We start from the raw sequence: 22,811 nt of genomic DNA on the forward strand, positions 1-22,811 counted from the left end.
AAGCAGAGGGCCAGGCTGGCAGCGCCAGGGTGGGCGGCTGGCAAACGGTCACCCAGAGAACACCAAGAGGACAGCGTGGGAGGGCTGCGCCCTGGGGGGGCCGGCGATGCCGCCCTCTGGGGTGACGGACCAGCCGGCTCAGCTACCCTGCAGGGGTGGCACCGCCCCGGGAGGTGGGAAGAGAGCCGCCGGCGGCCTGCAGCCCCTGCCCGGCTGGAGCCTCTGCAGCCCCGGGACGGTGATGTCCGCCCACACCAGGGGTGACAAACACGAGCCTGTTAACCGTCATCTTTGTTTCCGTGCCAAAAGCAGGCTCGCGAATTTCAAAAACTGCGGGAGTGGAAGGGACCTTGAAGGCTGGGGACACCTTTGCAAAGCACAGCCAGCGGCAGGGCTCTGAGAGCGACGCGGGACCCCGCCTCCCGCCAGCCCGCCGTCCTCTCGTGCGGCCGGGACCCCGTGGGAGTCGGGCCAGCACGCGGTGCCCACGACGCCCCGGAGGAGGGACGGGCGGCCTTCAGGGGAACCCGCCGCGGCCCAGGCCGCCCTGCTGCGCCCCGTGCCCACCCCGGCTCTGCCTCCCCGCGCCGGCCGGGCCGTTAGGGGAAGGTCGCCGTCAGAGGTCTGACCACGGGCTACTGCGTGTCTAATATGTACACATATAAATTAAAAACTCTCTGGAACATATACAAATAAATAACTTAGTATTTTGAAGCAAATGCTTTAAAGTAACTTTCTGATCAAATCTAAAAAGAAATCGAGGGGATCGCACGACGCCCAGGGGGCCCAGGGCTGGGGGCTTTGCCTCCCGCCTGGCCCAGCCCGAGCAGGCGCGGGGAGCGGCACGGGGCCCCTTTGGGTTTGCCCTCCTCTCTAAAGGCTAAGTTACGGCCGCGAGAGGGAATGACCAACCTGGGTTTTTAAACACAAAATGTGTACCCCAAGAGGCTGAGGTCCAAGCCCCCAACCCTGCCGCCGGCACCCACTGGCTCTGCGTCATTGGGTGAGAGGCACCCTGTCCAGGCTTCCGTTTCTTCCTTCGCAAAGTGGCGCAAACGGGCTGGGAGTTTGGAGGCCGGCCTGGCTGCCCGGTGGCTCTCGATGACGCTCCCCGCCGGGCTAGAAACGCCTCCCCCGTGCCGGGCTACGGTCAAGGCCCCGGGGTGCTCATGTCTCCTAAGAACCACCGGGCCCTGGCACCGTTTTCGTGGGCAAAGAAGGCGGCCAGTCGGAACGGCCCAGCTGCCTTTGCATGAGAAGCTCTGATGGGAAAGCAGCAACGTCCCGCAATGCGGACCGAGCCCCCAGATTGTACCCAGAAGGACATTCCTTCTTCAGTGGGAAGGGTCAGCTGTGGGAAAGGGAACTCTGTGGTGGATCAACTGTTCTGTCCTTACAGGAAATTGTTTCCGTATGACTCAAAGTGGTCTCGGCTTCCTAGGATGCTAGAAAAACAAACGTGGGAAAGGAGCGAATGGCAGGCCCGTTGGTCAGCCTTGGTGCTTTCTAGAAGGCTCCTTCCCTCTGGGTCCTCCCTATTTGGACCTTCCAGTGGGTAAAGCTCATTTCTAAGGTAAAGCGTGTGGGTGTGACGTGCCTCAACTCGCTAAACCGAGAAGGCCGGTTGGCAGCCTGTGAACCACACACGCTCCTGGACGGTGGCTTTGCAGTGAGTTGACGTTTCGGGTGGATTCTAGTTAAAAGCTTCCGACTCTTGTGGTGGAACTTCCTAATTCACAGGAGACCACTTGCCTGCCCTCGCAAGTAAAATCAACGGGAGGCCCTGCAGGACGGGGGAGCTCTGCTCTGAAACATTACCGCTGACCGCACAGGCCTGTGCCCTGCAGGCGTTTTCTTGCCATCTAGTCCCATCGTCCATGAGAAAAACACCCGGGAGGGTAGAGGAGAGGTTTGCTCCGGTTCCGCCTTTAGGTGGGGGGAGCCAGGGACACATCTCGGGGGTCACTCCAATGACTGGTTCTGCAGAGGCCCTGGGTGACCAACTTCTATTTCCTGGTCTGCGATTGCACCTTCCCCAAACCGAGGGTATCTACAGTGTCCCCCCGGAGACAGGGCGGTTAATCCGGTTCTCAGACCCACAGGGCAGGAACCAGCCCAAGCTCGGAACCGCCTGTTCCCCTCGGGCCTTGGGCGTCTGATCTCCCCAAGACCTATATTGCACAGGAGACGAGCAAGAAGACGGAGGCAGAGGCTCCAGCTCCCCTGCCAGCCCCAGCCCCCCGATTCATGAACGGCTTAGATTCTCCACTGGAGGGCAGGGCTGGAAGGGTACCAGGCGCTCCCGCGGTCCTTCTCTAGCTCAAAGACACCAGGATTCTGCGGCCAGACAATCTCCAGGACCTGCTTCCTCTTCAAAGGCTCGATGCAACCTCATGCGCTGGAAATGCCCGGCAAAGCCGCAAAAGCCAGCCGTGGCCCTTCCGTGGGGGAAGGGGTTGGGAGATTTGGCAGAGGGAGAAAAGGGCTCACATTAACAAGTATTAAAAAACATCTGCTGCCTCTCAAACGCTGTACAAATAATTAATAAAATACGATACGAAACCTCTGAAAACTCCTTAGCTCTAAGGGGGACACACAATAAAGAGAGACATTTAAAAAATGATCTTAAAAAGAAGGCAGCTTTTCATGTCCTGGTGACAAAAGCATCTGTCCAGAGAAAAACAATAATGAAAGGTAAAAAAAAAAAACTGCTTCACAGCACACGTTTTCTCATTCTATGACCTCCGGCGAGCGGGGACCAGGGCACGGGAGGATAAGCCAAGACACAGAAGAGCTCACATCGCAGCAATGAGGAAATTCCTGATCCTCCAGACAAGCAAATGAGTCAGTCCCACTGCTCAAGCATGGGGCCACATTTCCACAATGAGCAACGCCCCGGGGGCTGTCCCAACCCTCCGCTGTCCCAACCCTCCCCGCTCCACCCCAGGGCCCTGGGTCCCTGCTCCACCCCAGGGCCCTGGGTCCCCGCTCCACCCCAGGGCCCCTCCAGGGCCATTCTCCCACCCGTTCATCTTCATTCCTGGGCTGGGTTGAAATGGGTGAACACAATCATTTCACTGGTTTAAAAAAAGGTAACTTCTCCATTTGCCCTATGGCTTCTTTTACAATACCTTTTCTTTCCCTTTTGTTTCTTTAAACAAATAAAGTTGGAAACCAAAGCATTACAAGGAAATGTTTTAAAGGGCACCATTATACAGTAGAAAGAATAAAGTGAGTCAGGCTGCAGGCGTGGGGCTGACACCCGGAGGCAGATGCTCCACGCTGTTAGGCGGTGCTTCCGCTGGGGACGTCGTCCGAGGGTCTGAAGCCTTCTTCGCGAAAGCATTCCTGCCTTCCCCTTATGTTCCGTTCTTCAACTCCCATTCCTAACAAATTAAGAGAGAGGAAAAGTCTGTGCCAGATGAAACAGCACGCTAGCAAGCTGAGATGACGTAATTACATTCCCTTAACCTTTGAGACTTAAAAAGTGTGGGTGTCTATTTGAACCTAGAGTTAGTACTAGAGTTCATAGGTGGATGTCCAAGAGACTTGACTCTTTGGGCTGTCCATGTGCCAGCTGGGCCCTGGATCTCAGTAAGTTGCAGCACCTACTCTCTAGTTCACTGGACTCACCCAGGACAACTAACAAGGAGATGACAATGGATGACGACTATCTCAAGGCACCGAGTCTACAACTGCAAGTAAGAGAGAGCCCCATCCATCTGTTCCATGGGATCGAAGCCCCCTCTCAATTAGAGTGGAGTGGGCCTCACCATCCCAGAATGCTTAGGATTGGGAAATGAACTATGGACTAGAGCATTCTAGCAATGGAAGAACGTATATCGTTGACGTGGAGGCAGTGGGGGTTCTGAGGGCAGGGAGAGAGAAAAACAGGTGTAATAAGCAGGCATTTTTGGGACTTGGGAATTGTCTTGAATGACACTGCAACGACAGATACAGGCCATTATATATCTTGCTGTAACATACAGAATTGTGTGGGAGAGAGCGTAAACTACAATGTAAACTCTAACCCACGCTTAGCGGCAATGCTCCAAAAAAGTGCTCATCACTGGTAACAAATGTACCACACTAACAAAGGATGTTGTTAAAGTGGGAAAAGGTGGGAGGTGTAGGGAGTGGGACATATGGGAATCCCCTATATTTTTATGTAACATGTATGTCATCTAAGTATTTTTTTAAATTAAAAAAAAAATCTTTAAAAAAACAAAGTGGGGGTGTCTAAGTGCACCGCGGCCGCAGTCCGGCCCCGCCGCGGCCCTGTGTGGACGCTGGCTGCAGAGCCCGCAGCGCCCGCCCTGACGCCAGCACGCGAGGACCACGGAGGCAGGCGGCGCGCCGTGCCAGGCGGAAGCGCAGGTGTCCTGACAATGCCTGCGCGTCGCCGTTTCACCAGCGAAGGAGCAAAGCGCTGCCCGAGGCCCAGGGTGACGGGGCTGGGACCGCCAGCTCGGCTCCCTTCCGCTTTGACGTGTCGCCCCCCCAAGCAGGCCAGGCTCTGTCTTCCCGGGCGGCACCCGCCTTCCGATGCCCGGGCCGCCCTCCTCCCCATTCCACGGGCCGGAGTCTCTGCCTCCCCTAAGACCAGGCCCCAGGGCCAGCTCCCGCCCGTGAAGCCAGCCTCTCCTCTGTACCATTTCCAGCCCTTCCGCCTCACGTAACCATCTGTTTGCTTGACTGACCCTAACGGACCACCAGCGCCCTGGGGCTGGCCTCTGTCTTACCCACTTCTCTCTCCCCAGCACCTGCAGCCAAGGGCACGCACAATGTATCCTGCCACATGCCTGCCTCCAGCCACGGGGTGAGCAGAAGCCTGGGTGCCGCCGGCCTCTGAGGAGCTGCGGGACCTGAAGTGGGGCTGTACCCTGGGGGGTAGCTGCCAGGAAGGGGGGCAGCTCAGAACCCGCAGGGCTTCCTGCCTCCCTGCCCCACTGAGGTCTGGAGGGCCAGCAAGGCGCTAAGAAGACGGCAAAGGTCTGGAGTCAGGCGCAGGGAGGTCTGGCCTTGGGCTTGTATTTCCAGGGAGTCAATGACTGGGTGCTGAGTACACTGCACATGTTTGCAACAATTTAAGAACGCATGACCTTTTCTAGAATCAAAACTTCAGGGTTAATTAACAGTGAAAAGCATAGCATTAAACCAAGACGGTGGGGTGAGACACTCGGGGCGCTGTACCCCCACAAAAGCGTTGAACAACTAGCAGTAACAGGCAGGGCCGTCTTTCTCAGAGCTCCAGTTCAAGGGCACAGTACTGGGCAAGCACCGGAAAGAGAGGGAAATTTAGAGCTGTAAGTTAAAAAAAGAACGGTCCCAAATCAGTAACCTAATCTTAGACCTTAAGGAATGAGAAAAGAGCAAACTCAATCCAAATTGAGAATAAGGAAAGAAATGGTAAGAATCAGAGTGCAGATAAATGATATAAAGAAGAGTAAAAGAATTGGGAGAATCAATGACACCACATTGGCTCTTTGAAGAGATCAATAAAATTGACACAAATGAAAATCAGAAACATATGGGAAATAGTATACCAACCTTACAGAAATAAAAAGGTATGTTATAAGAGGATATTATAAACTGAATACGAACAAATTAGATACACTCGATGAAATGGACGAAATCCTAGAAACATACAAACTATATACACTGACGTTAGAAGAAATAGAAGATATCAACAGACCAATAACAAGTAACGAGATTCAGTTCAATCAGTAATCAAAATCCTCCCAATAAAGAATAGCCCAGGACCATATGGCTTTACTGCTGAACTTTATTAAACATTCAAAAAGAAATACCATCCTTCTTAAACCCTTCTAAAAAATTGAAAAGGAGGAAATACTTTCTAACTCATTCTATGTAGCATCACCCTACCACCAAAGACAGAAAGAGATATTACAAGGAAAGAAAATTATAGATTAATATCCTTATGAATTTAGATGAAAAAATCCTCAACAAAACACTAACAAACCAAATCTAATAGCACATTGAAAGGATTATAGAGCATGACCAAATGGAATTTATCCTAGGAATGCAAGAGTGGTTTGACATAAGAAAATCAGTTAATGAATTCACCACATTAATAGAAAGAAGGAAAAAACCCATGTGATCAAGTCAGTTGATGTAGAAAAGGCATTTGACAAAATCCAGCACTATTTCTTGATAAAAACAGTCAGAAAACAAAGACTAGAAAGGAACCTCCTCAACATGATAAAGGGCATATATGAAAGAACCAGCTACGTTATGCTCAGTTGTGAAAGGCTGGAAGTTTACCTGTCAGAATTAGGAATAAGACAAGGATGCTCACTGTCGCCACTGCTATTCAACATTGTACTAGAAATGCCAGTCAGAGCAATTAGGCAAGAAAAAGAAACAAAAGGCATTCAAGTTTGAAATGAAGAAATAAAACTATACCTATTCACAGATGGCATGGCCCTATATATAGTCAATTCCGGAGAGTCTATAAGAAAGCTACTAGAGTTAATCAATTAATTCAGCAAAGCGGCAGGGAACAAGATCAACATGCAAAAATCAATGGTGTTTCTATACAGCAGGAATGAGCAATCTGAATAGGAAACAAAAAAACAATTTATTCACAACAGCAACTAAAAGAGTAAAATAGGAATACATTTAACCAAGAATGTCAAGGACTTGTACACAGAAAAGTACAAAATTGTTGCTGAAAGAAATTAAAGATGTAAACACATGGAAAGATATCCTGTGCTTATGGACTGGAAGACTAAATATTGCTAAGATGTCAAATCTACCCAAAATATTTACATATTCAACACAATCCCAACCAAAATTCCTAGAGTTTTCTTTGCATAAATGGAAAAGCCAATCATCAAATTCATATTCAAAACTTATTACAAAGCTACAATTATTAAAACAGTGTGGTGCTGGTACAAGGACAGGCATATGGATCAGTAGACGACAACTGAAAGCTCAGAAACAAACCCTCACATCATATACAATTGATTTTTGACAAGGATGCAAGTCCACTCGTTCTAGGAAAACTATATATCCACACGTGAAACAAAGTAGATCACTACCTCATACCATATATACAAATTCACTTAAAATGGATCAATGACCTAAATGTAAAAGCTAAAACTATAAAGTTCTTAGAAGAAAACATATGAAAATAGCTCTAGGAACTTGTGCTAGACTTTACACCAAGAGCATGAATGACAAAAGAAAAAATATTGGATGTCATCAAATGAAAAATGTATATACATCAAAGGACATTAACAAGAAAGTGTAAAGACAAGCTACAGAATGGGAGAAAATATTTGGAAACCATATATTTGATAGGAGTTTAATATCCTGAATAGATAAAGAACTGCTACAACTCAACAACAAAAAGACAAACAACCCAATTAAAAAATGGGCAACGCATTTGAGTAGACATTTCTCCAAAGAGAATATGCAAATCAAAGATCACATGAAAACATGCTCAACATTATGAGCCATTAGGGAAATGCAAATTAAAATCAAAACCATCTCAGACCCACTAGAACGGCTATTAAAAAAAATGATGTGGAGAAATAGGAACCTCATACATTGTTGGTGGAAAAGTAAAATTGTGCAGCTACTGTGGAAAAGTTTAGTAGTTCCTCAAAAAGTTAAAAACAGAACTACCATATGACCTGGTAATCCCACTTCTTGGAATACATCCCCCAAAATTGCAGACAGGGACTTGAACAGGTATTTGTAAACTAATATTCATATGTGAATAACATTTGGTTATTCACAATAACCAAATTTGGAAGCTACCCTAGTAACCATCAACAGAAGACTGGATAAACAAAATGTGGCACATACATACAATGGAATATTATTCAGCCCTGAAAAAGGAACGAAGTCCTGATACATGCTACAACATGGCTGCATCCTGCAGACATCACACTGTTATAAGCCAGACACAAAGGACAGATATTGTACAATTCCACTTACATGAAATAACTATAATGTGCAAATTCACAGAGACAAAGTAGAGCCCAAGTTAGTCGGGGTGGAGGAGAAAGAGAATAATGGTGTGGGATTGTCTGAGGTTGACAGAGCAGATCTGCGAATGGACGGTGGAGCTGGGAGCCCACCGTTGTGAATGGTAATTACCACTACTGAATTGTACACTTGGGAGTGGCGGAAATGGGAAATTTTATGTAGAATATGTTAACACAATTATGAAAAAGAGAAACTAAAGGGACAATCACAACTAAATACAATACATGACTCTGGACTGAAACTAAGAGTGGAGAAGAAAATGCCCAGAAGATGATCAGGGAGACAAGGGAGAGGACTGGGATAGAGATTGCAAGCTTTGTACTAACGTGACGATGTCTTGAACTTAGAGTTGAACTCAGTGTGGTCACTAAGTGAATAGCCCTGTTCTTCAGAAACGCACATGGAAGTGCTGATTGGGAAAGGAGCACAGTGTGTGCAACCTACTCTCACAGGTTTAGAAAACAGATTAGAGGGGTAGATGGAGGGATGGACAGACAGATATACAGACAGACAGATATGGATGGATGGATGGATGGATCGACTGATGGATGGACAGACTAATATAACGAAGGGAGCTAAGTCTTAAAAGTCGCTTACTCTGATTATTTGGGTCAGGGGCATATGGGAACTCTCCGTATCATTTCTGAGTTATTTTTTGTAACTTCCTTGTAAGTTTGAATTTATTTCAAAGTAAAAAAGTTAAGTTTTAAAAAGTATGGCATTAGCTGCGGTAGCAGGAACAAAGACAAAACCTGGGCAACCTTTGAAGACGATAAAAACCTGTGGGAAGCACGAGCAGCAGTCAGCAGAAGGAACCCCACTCTGTAAGGAGGGGAGTGACCGCCAGAGCTCCTGTCTTGCACAGACCCTTGCCCTGCCTCAGTTTCCCCCAGAAATCTCCACGAGCTCCTGCAAACGCAGATGCTCACAAGGTAAAGGCCGAGGTTGGCAGTTGCTGGCAGCTCTCTTCTTTACCGTTTATCAGTTTACTCCTGGGCAGTGGAGAGTTGAGAAGACCTGTACGTTCTGTATAAATGTCACCAAGTATGTTTAGCAAACAAGCTTAGCAGGTGTAATGAAACTGCCGAGCTCATCCTGCTGGCCCCGAAAGAAAAGGAAGCGAGCGGGAGCTCCCCGGGGCGCCAGGCAGTGAGAGGGAGGAGGTGGGCTCTATTGGGAGAAAGGCCGGACCCCAAGCTGTGGATTCCAACAAACCAGCGGCATACAAGGGGGGCGTGCCCTTGCTGGCCACATGAGACTCTCCGCAGCAGCCCCGTACCCACTGCCTCGGCCTCGCTGGCGAGCACGGCCGCTTCCGGTCCCTGCCTGTCCTCCCAGCGTCCCACGGCACGCGGCTTTCCAGACAGAGGAACGGACGCTGAGCCCAGAGCTGGGAGTGGGGGCCAATTCCAAGGGCCCATCTAAGAGGCCCTAAGACATATGGCGTTGCACCCATCTGGCTTCCCAAGAACTCTCCCTCGCACTTGGAACGTGCTCCGTAAAGCCCTGGGAATTATTCTAGCAATGCTGCTCGGGGCAGCCTCTCTCCAGCCAGAGTCCTCGGGGCCTCAGGAAAACGTTGGGGACGCGTCTTTGGGACGCACCTAGGCGTGGGTTAATATCCCAGAAAAGGCTGCGCCGCCGTCCCTGCCTCCAGCTGGGGTCCCTTGTCACCGCGTTCAGGAATCCCAGGAAAACTCAGGCTCCATCCCATTTTGCTAGCAAGGCTAAGGACAAGAATTCCAGCTGGGACACTAGGACTGCCTCCCCGGCACTGTCTGGACCTACGAGCAGGGATACCCTTTCCCGGTGAGTGAGCAACAGGGCTGCCCAGGGGCCGTGGCTGTGGTCCAAAGAGAGAGTAAGACGCGGGAAAGGCAGGAGGGCGAGAGCAAGCCGAGCCGAGGGCTCTCAGCAGGGTACGGGCCCCCCAGGCTGGACTCTAGCTTCGACAGCCAAGAAACCCGGGGAATGCAACACTTTCACAGCACTGCTCATCTGCAAGGGGGTTTTGGGGGGCAGCCAATTCTCGTTATCTCTCGGGAAAAATATATTCCTCTGGAAATGAACACACGAGTTACAAATGAAGAACACTTGGTGAGTGCTAAGAAAAGTAATAGAAAGAATGAAGACTAGTTCTTCCTTTCCCCAGGTTTACCAGTACACACAGTTTTACGTAAAAAGCACACAGCAAGGCGTTTAGCGGGCGGCTGCCATCCGTGCTCTTAAATTTGTTTTACCTCATTTGGATTTCAAATGCTGGCAAAGAACAAAAATAACGGCAGCAATTGGAGGGCCCGAGAGAGACAGTGACGGGGATGCTGTACGGCCCGGAGGTCCATCAGAACCAATTAAACTCATCTGGGTTCACCGTCGGTGGTGTTAAACCACGTATGATTTTTACAGGCAATCCGTTTTCAGTTACTGCAGTCAGGGACGGTTTGCTTTAATGAATGAGAAGCTGTTTGACCTTTTTTTCTGGCTTTTTCACATTTAACATTGGAACTTGTCAATGGCTGATCCTATTGAAAGACTGGAAAGTCCTGTTGGACGGAGCCAAGAGGTTTCCTGCTACATCAGATGTGTTCACCAAGGGCACTGACTGTCTCATGATGATGGAGAAGGTTGTTGTGATGGGGGGAGGAGTGGGGTGAAGGGGGTGAGGGGTATATGGGAACCTCATATTTTTTGAATGTAACATTAAAAAAATAAAGACAAAAATAAATAAATGAAGTAGGAAAGAAAAAAAAAAAGGGAGGACTGGGGAGGGGACCGGACCCAAGTTTATTCCTGGACTTTTTTTTTTCTGGTAAGCATCCCAACACTAGGGCGCTGGGTGGGACCTCAACAGCCCCCCAGCCCCGCTCTCCCGCGCCAGTGGGGGCCACGTCCAGGGAGCTCCCGAGCCCTGGCCACCTCCCCCTGGAAGCCCAGCGCCCCGCACCCCGCGCACGCGGAAGCGTCCGTGCAGCGGCCACCCAAGGCCGGGGAGGACCCGCCTCCCTAAGAGCGGGCCGCGACAGCCCCCGGGGCGCCGCCGGGGCGGCCCGCGCCGCGCACCCACCTTGGCCTTCCGAAGCACGTGCCCGCGGCACGGGGAGCTGCCGGCGGCCGGCTGGCTCTTCCTGAGGACGGCAGCGCTGTTGACGGGCACCGCGCCCTCCGCGTCGCTCGTGTCGCAGCTGGAGATGGGCGAGTTCTCCAGGGTCCAGTGCCTAAACACCGGGGACTGGGGGGGGGGGGGAGCCTGGTGAGGGGCCACCGGCGCACCGCGGCGGGCGGCTGGCTGGACAGGACCGGGCTTTGGAAACAGACGAAAATCACCCCACCAACAAGCACGCCCGGAACTCCTTGGAAACACCCGTTTTAGGGGCAGGAAGATGGCGGCTCGGGGTCGCCGTGACTCGCTGGGTGCAAAGGTGGGGTTCGGGCCTGCGCCCTGTGCTTCAAAGCCGGGCTCTTTGGGCTCTAGGACGTTTGTCCACGGGGTTGGTGCTTTGTGATCTTCAAGCTTTCCCACCCACCACCACCCTTGGGACACGCGGGGAGCGGGTACCCTGGCAGCCTGGAGGAGCGGAAGTCTGGCGCATCGGCTGAGGGGCTCTGCTCACGGCGGCTGGCCCACCGGAGAAGCCCCCGGCAACGGGCACGGGGGGCGCCCACTGTTTACAACACGGTTTACGTATGCCAAAGAAAGACACTTTCTGGAAGGCTTAAAATGGAACATGTGTCCCCGTTGCCAAGGCCCCGTGCCTCGTCCCTCCGTATGGGGACACTGCTGCTCTCAGGACAAACAGCCGGCAGCTGGCGGCACCTGCCCGAGTGGAGGCTCCAAGGAATGCACAAGCCTCCTTAGCAACGTCGTATGTGTAACGTAAACGGAAACGTCGGGTGTGCAGAACCTTATTTAGAAGAACGGTGTTTCAGTTACCATTGAAATAGGTAGCTCGGGGGCCCCCGGGGGGTCCCTGACCAGGGGCCCCCAAGTGGCCAGCTCTTACTTGAGCTCTCGCTCTACTTGGAAATGCTTTTATTTTTTTAAGATTTTTAAAATTTATTTCTCTCCCCTTCCCTGCCTCTCTCAGTTGTCTGCTCTGTGTCCATTCACTGTGTTTTCTGTGCCCACTTGTGTTCTTGTCAGCGGCACCCAGAATCTGTGTCTCTTTTTGCTGTGTCATCTTGCTGTGTCAGCTCTCTGTGTGTGCGGTGTCATTCCTGGACAGGCTGTGCTTTTTTCATACGGGGTGGCTCTCCTTACAAGGTGTACTCCTTGAGCATGGGGCTCCCATACGCGAGGGACACCCCCGCGTGGAAGGGCACTCCTTGGGCGCATCAGCACTGCGCGTGGGCCAGCTCATCACACGGGCCAGGAGGCCCTGGGTTTGAACCCTGGACCTCCCATGTGGTAGGCAGATGCCCTATCCATTGGGCCAAATCCACTTCCCCGGAAATGCTATTAAAAGGTGGTGCCGAGCGGCAGGGAACAGTAAGTGCCGTGGTTAGTAAAAAGGACAGATCACTAACTGGACGGTACCGGAAGCTGCCGGGCTGAGCCCTAACTACAGCAGCCCATCACTCCCATCGGGGGCCCTGCTGTTCTCCGAGGAGGGGTCTGGGCAGCGATGACGCTGCAGATGCCCGAGCAGATGGCGGCAACGAGAGGGCCGAGGGCTGACGAGGCACGGCCGCCCACGGAGCTGCGGGGCCTGCCATGGGGGGCTTCGGGCCACGTGGAGAGACGGCGGCAGAGCAGGGGGGCTGACGGGGACCGGGGAAGCTCCAGGGGGCCAGGGGGAGGCCAGCGGATGTCCCCGCCGGTCAGGCCTGGGGGGAAGGCGGAACTAGAGGCCGGGGAAGCAGGGCCAGGGCAGTCACGGGCTTTTCAGCGTGGCTTGGAGGGAGCTGGCGGGGAGGGCGGCTGCAGCCCCGGCACGAGGGCGACCCCCGAGGCGGTGAAGGGGACCGAGTGCCCAGCCCCGGGCCTGCCTTCAGATGGGGTCCCGGCCAGGACCCCAGAGGGCCGAGGCCGCTCCTTCCCCGGGCCCTGCCCCTCACGCGGCGGTCAGGAAGCCCACCCCGCGCCCGTGCCACCGCCTCCAGGGGGTCCTGACCCCGGGCGAGGAGGAGCCCCGAGGGCAGAGCCGCCCACAGCCACCAGGCAGAGGGGACCGAGCGTGGTCGGGGTCCTGCTCCCGCCAGACCCCGGCTCCCCCCCAGCTTACGCCCACCGTGTCCCCAAGCCCCGCACCGTGTCACGGCTCCCTGCGGCCCTCGCAGCCATCGAGTGTGTGCTGCTTGTTTGCGTGAAGACGGGCTTCTCCTCCATCAGCCCCAGCCCTGGGATCGGAAGGAGCGTGAAGAGAAATGTATGTGTGTGTGTGTCGAGTGGCCGCGCGAGCTTGTGAACGCACGCCTGAGGGGACACGCGCGCTGACCCCACGCCGTGCCGAGCGCGTCGAGCTCTGTGACCCGACATGGCAGAGAAGCCCCTTCAAACCCTGCCGGGTGGACTCCGGGGCCCGCCGTCCCGCGGCGCCAAGCAAGGGCAGCCCAGCTGGTGCGCAGTCACGGCGACAGGCGGCTGGCGGGGCCCTGCCTTGCTGTTGGCGTCCGCTGCGTCAGGCCGAGGGAGGGGCCGTGGACGCGGGGGAGGCTGGGGCTTGGAGGAGGAGGGGAGAGCCTGAGATGGTCTCCATGGAAACGGACAGTGCGGTGATGAGGGCGAGCCAGTGGGATGCTGGGTGGCGGGGGGTGGGGGTGGCTGCCGTCACAGTCTGCTCCGTACCCCCCCGGGGGTGGACAGAGGGGTCGTTGAGGCTCGGCCTTTTGCCCAGCGGCACCCCGGATGCTGGCGAGGGGGGGACCAAGCGCTGGGCAGCGGCGCTTTGCTGGAGAAGGCAGGCGCTGAGGTGCAGCCCCACGCCAGCCAAAGCCCTGGGCTGGTTTCCTTCACTTCTCTGGGCCTCAAGCTCCTCATTTGTAAAGGAGAAATACGAGCCTTTGGGAAGTGCACATGGCTCAACAGATAGGGCGTCCGCCTACCACATGGAGGGTCCACGGTTCATACCCCGGGCCTCCTGACCCGTGTGGAGCTGGCCCGCGTGAAGTGCTGATGCGCACAAGGAGTGCCCTGCCACACAGGGGTGACCCCGCGTAGGGGAGCCCCACGTGCAAGAAGCGCGCCCCACAAGGAGAGTCGCCCCTCGTGAAAAAAGTGCAGCCTGCCCAAGTGTGGCACTGCACACACGGAGAGCTGACGCAGCAAGATGATGCAACAACAAAAAAAGAGGCGCTATTTCCCAGTGGCGCCGGATAATGCAAGCGGATGCAGAAGCACACACAGCAAATGGACACAGAGAGCAGACAACAGGGCAGAAGGGGAGAGAAATAAATAACTCTTAAAAAAAAAAAAAAAATAGGAGCCTCCGACTTGGCAGGGAGGACGGAGTCCGTGGCATGATGATGTGGAACAGACAACTGTGACCCTCGGTGACGTGAGTCACATGGAGTGAGGAGTGCTCGTGGAAGGCGGTGCATCCCATCTGAAAAGGGATTTCCACTGCTTCTGTGAGACGCTGAGAGCAGGGAGGCCGTGTCTCCTTCCCACCGTGCCCCCAGCGCCCGGCCAGGCGCCCGCTCAGCGCACGGAAGACAGTTGACAAGAGGACGCCATACTGGATTTCCTTTTCCAGCCAACAAATTGTCCTCGAGTTAGGACATGGCTCAAAGGAGATAAAAGAGCCGGAGCTGTTGTAATCAGATTAGGCAGAGGGGAAGAAAATAGACTCGGGGTTTCCACTGGCTTTAAATAATTTCGGTGAACGATAAGAAAATTGAATTCCTGAAAGCCTGGAATATCACCAATAAGCACCCGAGGCGCGTGCCTGATGCTCGGAGCCGGCGGCGAGGCCACGTCAGACCGACGGGGCCGCCCTCCCGTCCCGGCGGTCACCCCGGCCAGGGCTTACCTGCGGGCTGGAGGCCCCCGACTTGGGCTCGATCGCCAGCCCCAGGGTGATGCCGCCGGCCAGCGCCTTCCTCAGGCTCTCCTTGACCTCGGTCAGCTCCAGCTCCAGGCTGACGCGCTCCGCCTCCTTCTGCTTGCACTCGTCCTCCAGCTTCTTCAGCTTCTCCTCCAGAACCGCCTGGATCTTCCTCCCTGGAACCCCAGAGACACGGTGGCTCCAACAGCAGGCAAAGCCGTTCAGAAGCGCAGGGGGAAGACTTCCGGGGCGCGGCGGAGAGCGGGGGACGGACGAGGCCCCGCCTCGAGGCCTCCCCACGAGACCCAGCTGCTCCCTCAAGGACAGGGGCCTCTTCCCACCCTCTGCTGCAGCGAGACACGGGGTCGAGTCTCCCAAAGTCAAGGCATTGCTGGGTCTGGGCCTCAGTTTACTCCCTTGAGAAGTGCAACTCTATGATTTCCAAAGGTGCCACTGGCCTGAGAAGTTTGTGAACCTATTTCTCTCCCACTCATTATGCTTCCTTGCCCCTGTGGTGTCACAGTGTAATTCTATATACTACAGTGGCACTCATTTCTCTAAAGCATGTTCACTTAAATTATTTTGCTTCAAATTTGTACAGAGACATAAGAAGGCAGGTGTTGTACCCCCTAGAAGATTGAGAAAACCAGCTCAAAGAGGGCAGCTCGCTGGTGCCAAGAGGCCCTGGACGCGTGCGCCTTGGTACTTGAGATTTTCATTATGGGGCCAAAAGGCCCTCTTAGCCACCTCCTCCCCTTGGGCGAGCAGCACGTACAGCTGAAGAGCCAGCCGTGAGCTGCGGCGAAGCCTGTCTAAGCAGCCCTTGGCCGCAGTTTGCGGCTACACCCTGAGGTCCTGCTGCAAGAACGAGCAACGCTGCACCGGCTGCACCGGCGACTTCCGGCCCCCACCTCGCTTCTCCTGCTACGTGTGCCTTTCCTCCTAGTTCCTCAGCTGTGGTTTGAGTTCCACCAGTCTGGCCCCTTGCCCTGAGCCCTCCTGAGATGCGGGCACTGCCCTGCTCTCGCCAGCCCTTCCAGGGGATGGAGCACCTCCTCTCCCCACGGGACCCTCCCATTTGGGTTTCTGAGTTGTACCCGTCCCTGTGCTGTGCCCTCATGTGGGGAAACCCAGCTGCTTCCCCTCGCACAGCGAGCAGGGGCCATGAGCCCTGGATGCAGGGCTTGGCCTCCAGACTGGATCTCAGGTGTTGGCACCTGCAGCTAGACAGCCCCTTGGGCACCTGGGCGGACCCTCGGGCACCTGGACGGCCCCTCAGGCAACTGGGCGGCCCCTCGGGCACCTGGCCAGGCCCTCCAGCACCTGGGCAGCCCCTCGGGCACCTGGGCGGCCCCTTGGGCACCTGGATGGCCCCTCAGGCAACTGGGCGGCCCCTCGGGCACCTGGACAGCCCCTTGGGCACCTGGGTGGCCCCTCGGGCAACTGGGAAGGCCTCAGGCACCTGGGCAGGCCCTCCGGCACCTGGGCAGGCCCCTCTGGCACCTGGGCAGCCCCTCAGGCACCTGGGCAGGCCCTCCAGCACCTGGGCAGCCCCTTGGGCACCTGGGCGGCCCCTTGGGCACCTGGATGGCCCCTCAGGCAACTGGGCGGCCCCTCGGGCACCTGGGCAGGCCTTCCAGCACCTGGACAGCCCCTTGGGCACCTGGGTGGCCCCTCGGGCACCTGGGAAGGCCCCTCTGGCACCTGGGCAGCCCCTCAGGCACCTGGGCAGGCCCTCCAGCACCTGGGCAGCCCCTCTGGCACCTGGGCAGCCCCTCAGGCACCTGGGCAGGCCCTCCGGCACCTGGGCAGCCCCTCAGGCACCTGGGCAGGCCCTCCGGCACCTGGGTAGCCCCTCAGGCACCTGGGCAGGCCCTCCAGCACCTGGGCAGCCCCTCGGGCACCTGGGCAGCCCCTCTGGCACCTGGGCAGCCCCTCAGGCAACTGGGCGGCCCCTTGGGCACCTGGGAAGGCCCCTCGGGCACCTGAGCAGCCCCTCAGGCACCTGGGCAGGCCCTCCGGCACCTGGGTAGCCCCTCGGGCACCTGGGCGGCCCCTCGGGCACCTGGGCAGGCCCTCCAGCACCTGGGCAGCCCCTCGGGCACCTGGGCGGCCCCTCGGGCACCTGGGCAGGCCCTCCAGCACCTGGGCAGCCCCTCGGGCACCTGGGCGGCCCCTCGGGCACCTGGGAAGGCCCCTCGGGCACCTGAGCAGCCCCTCAGGCACCTGGGCAGGCCCTCCGGCACCTGGGTAGCCCCTCAGGCACCTGGGCAGGCCCTCCGGCACCTGGGCAGCCCCTCAGGCACCTGGGCAGGCCCTCCAGCACCTGGGTAGCCCCTCGGGCACCTGGGCAGGCCCTCCAGCACCTGGGTAGCCCCTCGGGCACCTGAGCAGCCCCTCAGGCACCTGGGCAGGCCCTCCAGCACCTGGGTAGCCCCTCGGGCACCTGGGCAGGCCCTCCAGCACCTGGGCAGCCCCTCGGGCACCTGGGCGGCCCCTCGGGCACCTGGGAAGGCCTTCAGCACCTGGGCAGCCCCTCGGGCACCTGGACGGCCCCTCGGGCACCTGGGAAGGCCTCAGCACCTGCAGAGGCCCTCCAGCACGTGAAGAGCCCCTCAGCTACCTGGGCAGCCTCAGTGACAGGTGCAGCCACAGGCCCCGCCTCTCCCCACCTGCTCCTGTCAGACTCCTTCGGCACTGGCCCAGGATTACCGGCAAGACTTCCAAACCCCAAGAAGTGCCCGAGAGAAGGACGCGACCTCACCCGAACGACGCCCTGGTGAGTCACAGAGGCTCGGGCCACGCGGGACGCTGACCCTCTGACGCCAGCGGGCGCCCGGGCCTGGGCCGCGCTCTTACCGGCGTTGACCTCAATGGCCGCCCGGAGGTCCTTCCGCTCCTTCCGGAGCTGGGCCAGCCGGTTCCGCAGCGCCTCCTTCCTCTTCAGCAGCTCCTCCTCCTTGCTCTGCAGCCGCTTCGCGTCGGCCTCCACCCGGTTCTTGCCGTATTTGTACTGTTCAGCATCTTAAAAACAAAAAAAAAGAACAGCAAGAGAAAATCAGGTGAAACAGGCAGGGAACAGGGCAATGCACAAAGCCCGCCTAACCTGCCAACTTGGAACAACACGAAAAGCCAATTCAACGAGAGAAAGATTACGTCCGGTTTGAAGTAAGTAGAAAAGTGCCTGGTTCAAATTCTTCAATATGCTTTGAATTAAAAAAAAAAATTTTTAAAGGAGGTACAAAGTTTTTAGCCCCAGACCTCATACATAGGAAGCAAGTGCTCGACCACTGAGTTACACCCGCTCCCCTGAATCAAATGTTTTAAAAATAAAGAGGGGAAGCAGATGTGGCTCAATGGATAGAGCATCCGCCTACCATATGGAGGGTCCAGGGTTCAACCCAGGGCCTCCTGACCCGTGTGGTGAGCTGGCCCATGCGCAGTGCTGATGCATGCAAGGAGTGCCGTGCCATACAGGGGTGTCCCCTGCGCAGGCGGGGGAAGTAGGGATGGGAAGAGGTGAGAAATAAAGAAAAACTAAATCTAATAAATAAATGAATAAAATAAGAAGAGAATACGAGGAGATGTTCCTGCTAACTCCCCTTTGAGGCATGCACCTTAGCAGGGTGAAAGTGAACAGAAGAGAAAGAACAGACTATTAACATCAGAAGTGTTTTCTTGAATTTGTGTAGCTCTTGACATTTTTCAAAATACTTCCACGGCATGATCGTGGTGGCTTAGAGTTAGGGGGCCCCGGGAAAGCACGTCCTTCATCGCAAGCCCTGCCTGGGGGAGTGGGCTCGCGGGCGGAGCCCCCTTCAGCTGAGGGGTGGTCTTAGTCCTCTCCCTGACAGCCTGACCGGGAGGCCACAGGAGAGGCCACGGGAGCAGCCAGGAGCTGGATGTCCATGGAACCCAGAGGAGAAGGGAGAGGACACCACCATGTGACGGAAAAGCCAAGGAACCCCAAAGACACAGCCGGCCAGGAGGCACTGGCCCCGCAGGACGCAGCCTTCCCGCCTCGGCAGCCCCGAGCCGACACGGCCCGATGGGAAGCCGACACGCCGTGAGGGGTTTGCTTTAGCAGCCCGGAGACGAAACTGTGATCACAGCTGACCCCGGCAACGACCTCGTCAGAGGGCAGCTCTGTCCCAGACTGAGATCATGGCCGGGCACGGGGTCAACATGACAAGTACAATATACAGGACAAAAATAAATGCCTGCTGAATAAACGTACAGATGAACACATCAAGAGTCAACAAAGCCTTCTGGAGGCTGATCTCCAGGCTGTATCCTGCTTGCCACTTGCAAAGCAAAGTGGGGTAACAGTGGGTGTAACAACTCACAGGGTTGTGATAAGGATCATATTAATGAATATTTATAAAGAACTTACAACAAACAAAATAAGCACTACATACATGCTTGATAAACAAAATGAAGGAACGAATGGAGAGGAAACATCTGAGGGAAAATTAAGAGACTTGGCCAATTTCATACCACCCTTTTACATGACAATTCTGACCCAGTGCTCCTTTCCTTTTATTATGTTGACCTGTCGATAACAGACATTGAGAAAAGAAAACTCTGTGGAAAAATACATGGAAGAGATGAAGATTCCAAAAAAAATGCTCATCAAGGGTCAGCAAGTGCAGAGCCTGCCTGTCTCCCCGATACAAGCCACACCGATCAGTCGCCGCTGGTTACATCCGCAAGGCCTGCCACCCTTCCCCACACCAGCTTCCCACATCCCGCCCTGCTGGGCCATGGCTCGTTTCCGTGCCGAGCTCCTGGGACCAGAGGCTGCGGGAAAGGCCGGGCAGGGCGGGAGAGGCAACGGGCTCAGGGGCGGAAAAGCCTCAGCTTTGCCCTGGAGAAAAGAGAAGGGAAGGCCTCCTGGTGGGTGGATCTTAATTATAGGCACACGTACTCTCACAGATCTAACAGAAGGGCACGAGGCCTGGGATGGAGCGGGCGTACACTGATCCACGATCAGTAAGAGATTTCCCAGGCCTTGCCCACAGCGCCAATGGGAACCGCCTCTAGCTGTCGTCCTAGTACTGAACTGGTCATTTCTCGCAAGGCAGACCATCGTGATTTCAATGAAATACTGCATTTATGAAGTTAGATCTAAAGTCATCACTCCCCAATCAATTTTCCCCTTACTCAAAAAAAAAAAAAAAACGCTACTGAGAGGACTGGCAGCACAGAGATGAGCAAGTGGGCAGTGTGAAATAGAAGTATTGCTTAGTGGTGAAGGTGCTGATGTCTTGCAAACTGGGGGAATTCCAAACTCCATCACTTATTTGCAAACTAAGACGTCACCCCAAGAACCTGTATGCAATAGTGACCAATACGTTTCCCCTTCGTTGGGTCCCCCACGCAGTAAGCTCTGTGCAGTGCCTAATGCAACTGACTGAATTCAGCAAAAACACGGAATGCCATTATTTTTCTTTTGTCACCATTAGATGTCACCCAAGTTAATAAAAATTTCCCACAGCAGGACTCATTAAATACAGGAATAAATCATCTGGGAAATAAAATAAGCGTAGGGACCGAAAGTGAAATGCTCTGGAGACAGGCTTCATGAAACAGAGAGATCGCTTAACCAAGCCTTCCCCGGGGCAGATGCCTCCACATCTGGCGGGGCGGGCACGAGCTGGTGCTAACGTGCCTCGTCTCCATTAACAAGGAAACAGACCTGCCGGTGCGTGGGTTCAGATTCAAGGAGCTCAGGCACAAACTACAAGGGGCAGAGACCTGCACTGAGGTCACACCCGCCGCTCACGTCTAACTTGACTCCTCCTGCTCTGGGAAACTGTCCCGACAGCCTCTGGCTGACTTAGGAGCTCCTTAACCTGGCAAGAGCCCCGGGGCAGCCCCTACAGGTGCTTATAGGGCCGCATGCGTCCCGGCTGGGAAGGATGGCAGGTATGCCTTCGTAGCTTTGTAGCACCAGCAGCGAGCCGAGAGCCCTCCGGCTGGATGAATGAACAGGCATCCAATGTGAGCTGAGCTGAGAAAATTAAAATACGCCCTGATGATACTATCCCTGGAGATGAAGGGGAGGCTGAGTCTTCCCTGTGTGTCTTGCTGCTTACGCCACCTTCCCTTCTAGATTTGGAGTCTGGAAACCCAGGAGTCACTCTGGCTCTGTTAGTGACCAGCTGAGAGAACCACTGTGCCTCCCAGATGCTAGGAAAATTAAATGGGATACTAGGAATACCAGCTCACTGTACACTCTAAGATTCTGGAGGAATGATGATGTCATACAAACCCTTCTATTTCTTTAGTGCTTTTAAGTATATGCCCTTGATTATCTCAAGCATGGCAGCCACAAAGCCACTTATGCACACGTCTAAGGGACGAGGACACTGGGCTTACAGAGGTGACATGACCCAGTCAAATCACTAGGTCAGCAGCTCTCTGGGGAAACTGACCACAGCACAGGGCCACTTGTGGCTGCGCTGCCACCTGTGCTGGGTGCCCCCCCATTTAAATGCACTCATCGCGTCACCAGGAGCAAACCCGTTTGTTTTGTCTTACAGCTGTTGGGGATCAAAAGAGGTCGGCCACAAAAGATGTGTTCAGGCCTGCCCCTGCCCTCCTTCGGAAGGGGGGCGGTGAAGAAGCTTCTTTTAGTTAAGGCCTGGCTGAACTGAGCCTAGTGGGCCTCAGAAAGAAAGGAAATTTGGACACTGTCAGAAAAGCCAGAACTTGCTGGAAACCAGGAAAGCAGGGAGTGGGACAGAGGGAGAGAGAGGGGCTGACACCCAAAGCTATGACCCTGGGGGGCAGTGTGCTGGCCCATGCCTTGATTTGGGCCGTCTGCCTCCAAGCTGTGAGCCCCTAGGTGCTTCTTGTTTCAGTCAACCCAGGGTGCGGTGTTTGTCATAGCAGCTCGGGCAAACTGAGACGGCGACATCCCTAAGAGGCGGGTTGAAACGACCACCGCTCTCCCACCCAGGAAACGAAGGCTCGTGATGCACACAGCCCCTCTCCACTCGCCTCCAAACCTGGCCTTCTCTGCCTGGGCAGCTGAGGAGAGAAGGGGGCTCAGACGGTCCCAACCCCGCAAAACGCTCCCCAAACTGGAGAGCGAGGAACGAGCCGACAGACTTACTCGAAGGTGTGCGCTTCACGCCGGCGGCTGAATCGGCTTTTTTCGGCTGACTGGTCAGCGTCTTCCCTTTCCCTGTGATCCCGTTTGAGGCTACTGGGGGCTTTTTGCCCTTGAACTGTTGAAATAAACATATAAGAAAATTAAAAACAAAACAAAATCTTTTTCTTTTTTTCCCCCAAGTAAATTGTTTCAGTCTCTGGTTCTTTAAGCAGAACCTAGCACAGGTGGAAGAAATGAGGGCAGGAGACAAGCAATGTGGTTTCTAGTCATTAGGCTGCAGTGATTCTCCCGGAATGGCTAAGAAGGTTCTAGCACTGAGGTTCAAAGTCAGTGTGCATTTCCAGGATATCTTCAGTTAGAATGCTATCTCATTCCTATTGGGAGACTAGAAATGCTTATCAAGAAATTGTCTCAGGCCGGGGATGATCCAAGAGCATTCAGATGAGATTCCTAACAGTTTGAGTTTCTAAAGATAAGTAGCTTTTACTTCTGGTGAAATTTTTTTCAGAGGAGTGCCATGACTGTGCTGGCAAGTTTCCACTTCTATACTGAGTGATGTCTTAAATGGGACCAATCACTATTTTTTTTATCAGGTCTAAGGAAGGAACAAGAGATGCATGTTACAGAAAGGGTATGAACTTAATTTTGACTAACACAGGCTTGTAAGAATATTCAGTGCTACCCCTAGT

General features: G+C 54.6%; 1 protein-coding gene across 1 annotated transcript in view; it reads right to left on the reverse strand.

Annotated features, from left to right (window-relative positions):
* Nucleotides 1–3,182: 3,182 nt before the first annotated feature.
* Nucleotides 3,183–22,811, reverse strand: part of AFAP1 (actin filament associated protein 1) — a 175,953-nt gene continuing 156,324 nt past the window's right edge. Inside the window, 5 exon segments of the mRNA XM_058301303.2 lie at nucleotides 3,183–3,386; nucleotides 11,084–11,248; nucleotides 14,988–15,178; nucleotides 17,862–18,026; nucleotides 22,123–22,237. Coding sequence (XP_058157286.1) covers nucleotides 3,360–3,386; nucleotides 11,084–11,248; nucleotides 14,988–15,178; nucleotides 17,862–18,026; nucleotides 22,123–22,237 — 663 coding nt within the window. The 3' untranslated portion in view covers nucleotides 3,183–3,359.

Source organism: Dasypus novemcinctus, chromosome 1 (genome assembly GCF_030445035.2).
Source record: "Dasypus novemcinctus isolate mDasNov1 chromosome 1, mDasNov1.1.hap2, whole genome shotgun sequence".
Taxonomy (NCBI): Eukaryota; Metazoa; Chordata; class Mammalia; order Cingulata; family Dasypodidae; genus Dasypus; species Dasypus novemcinctus.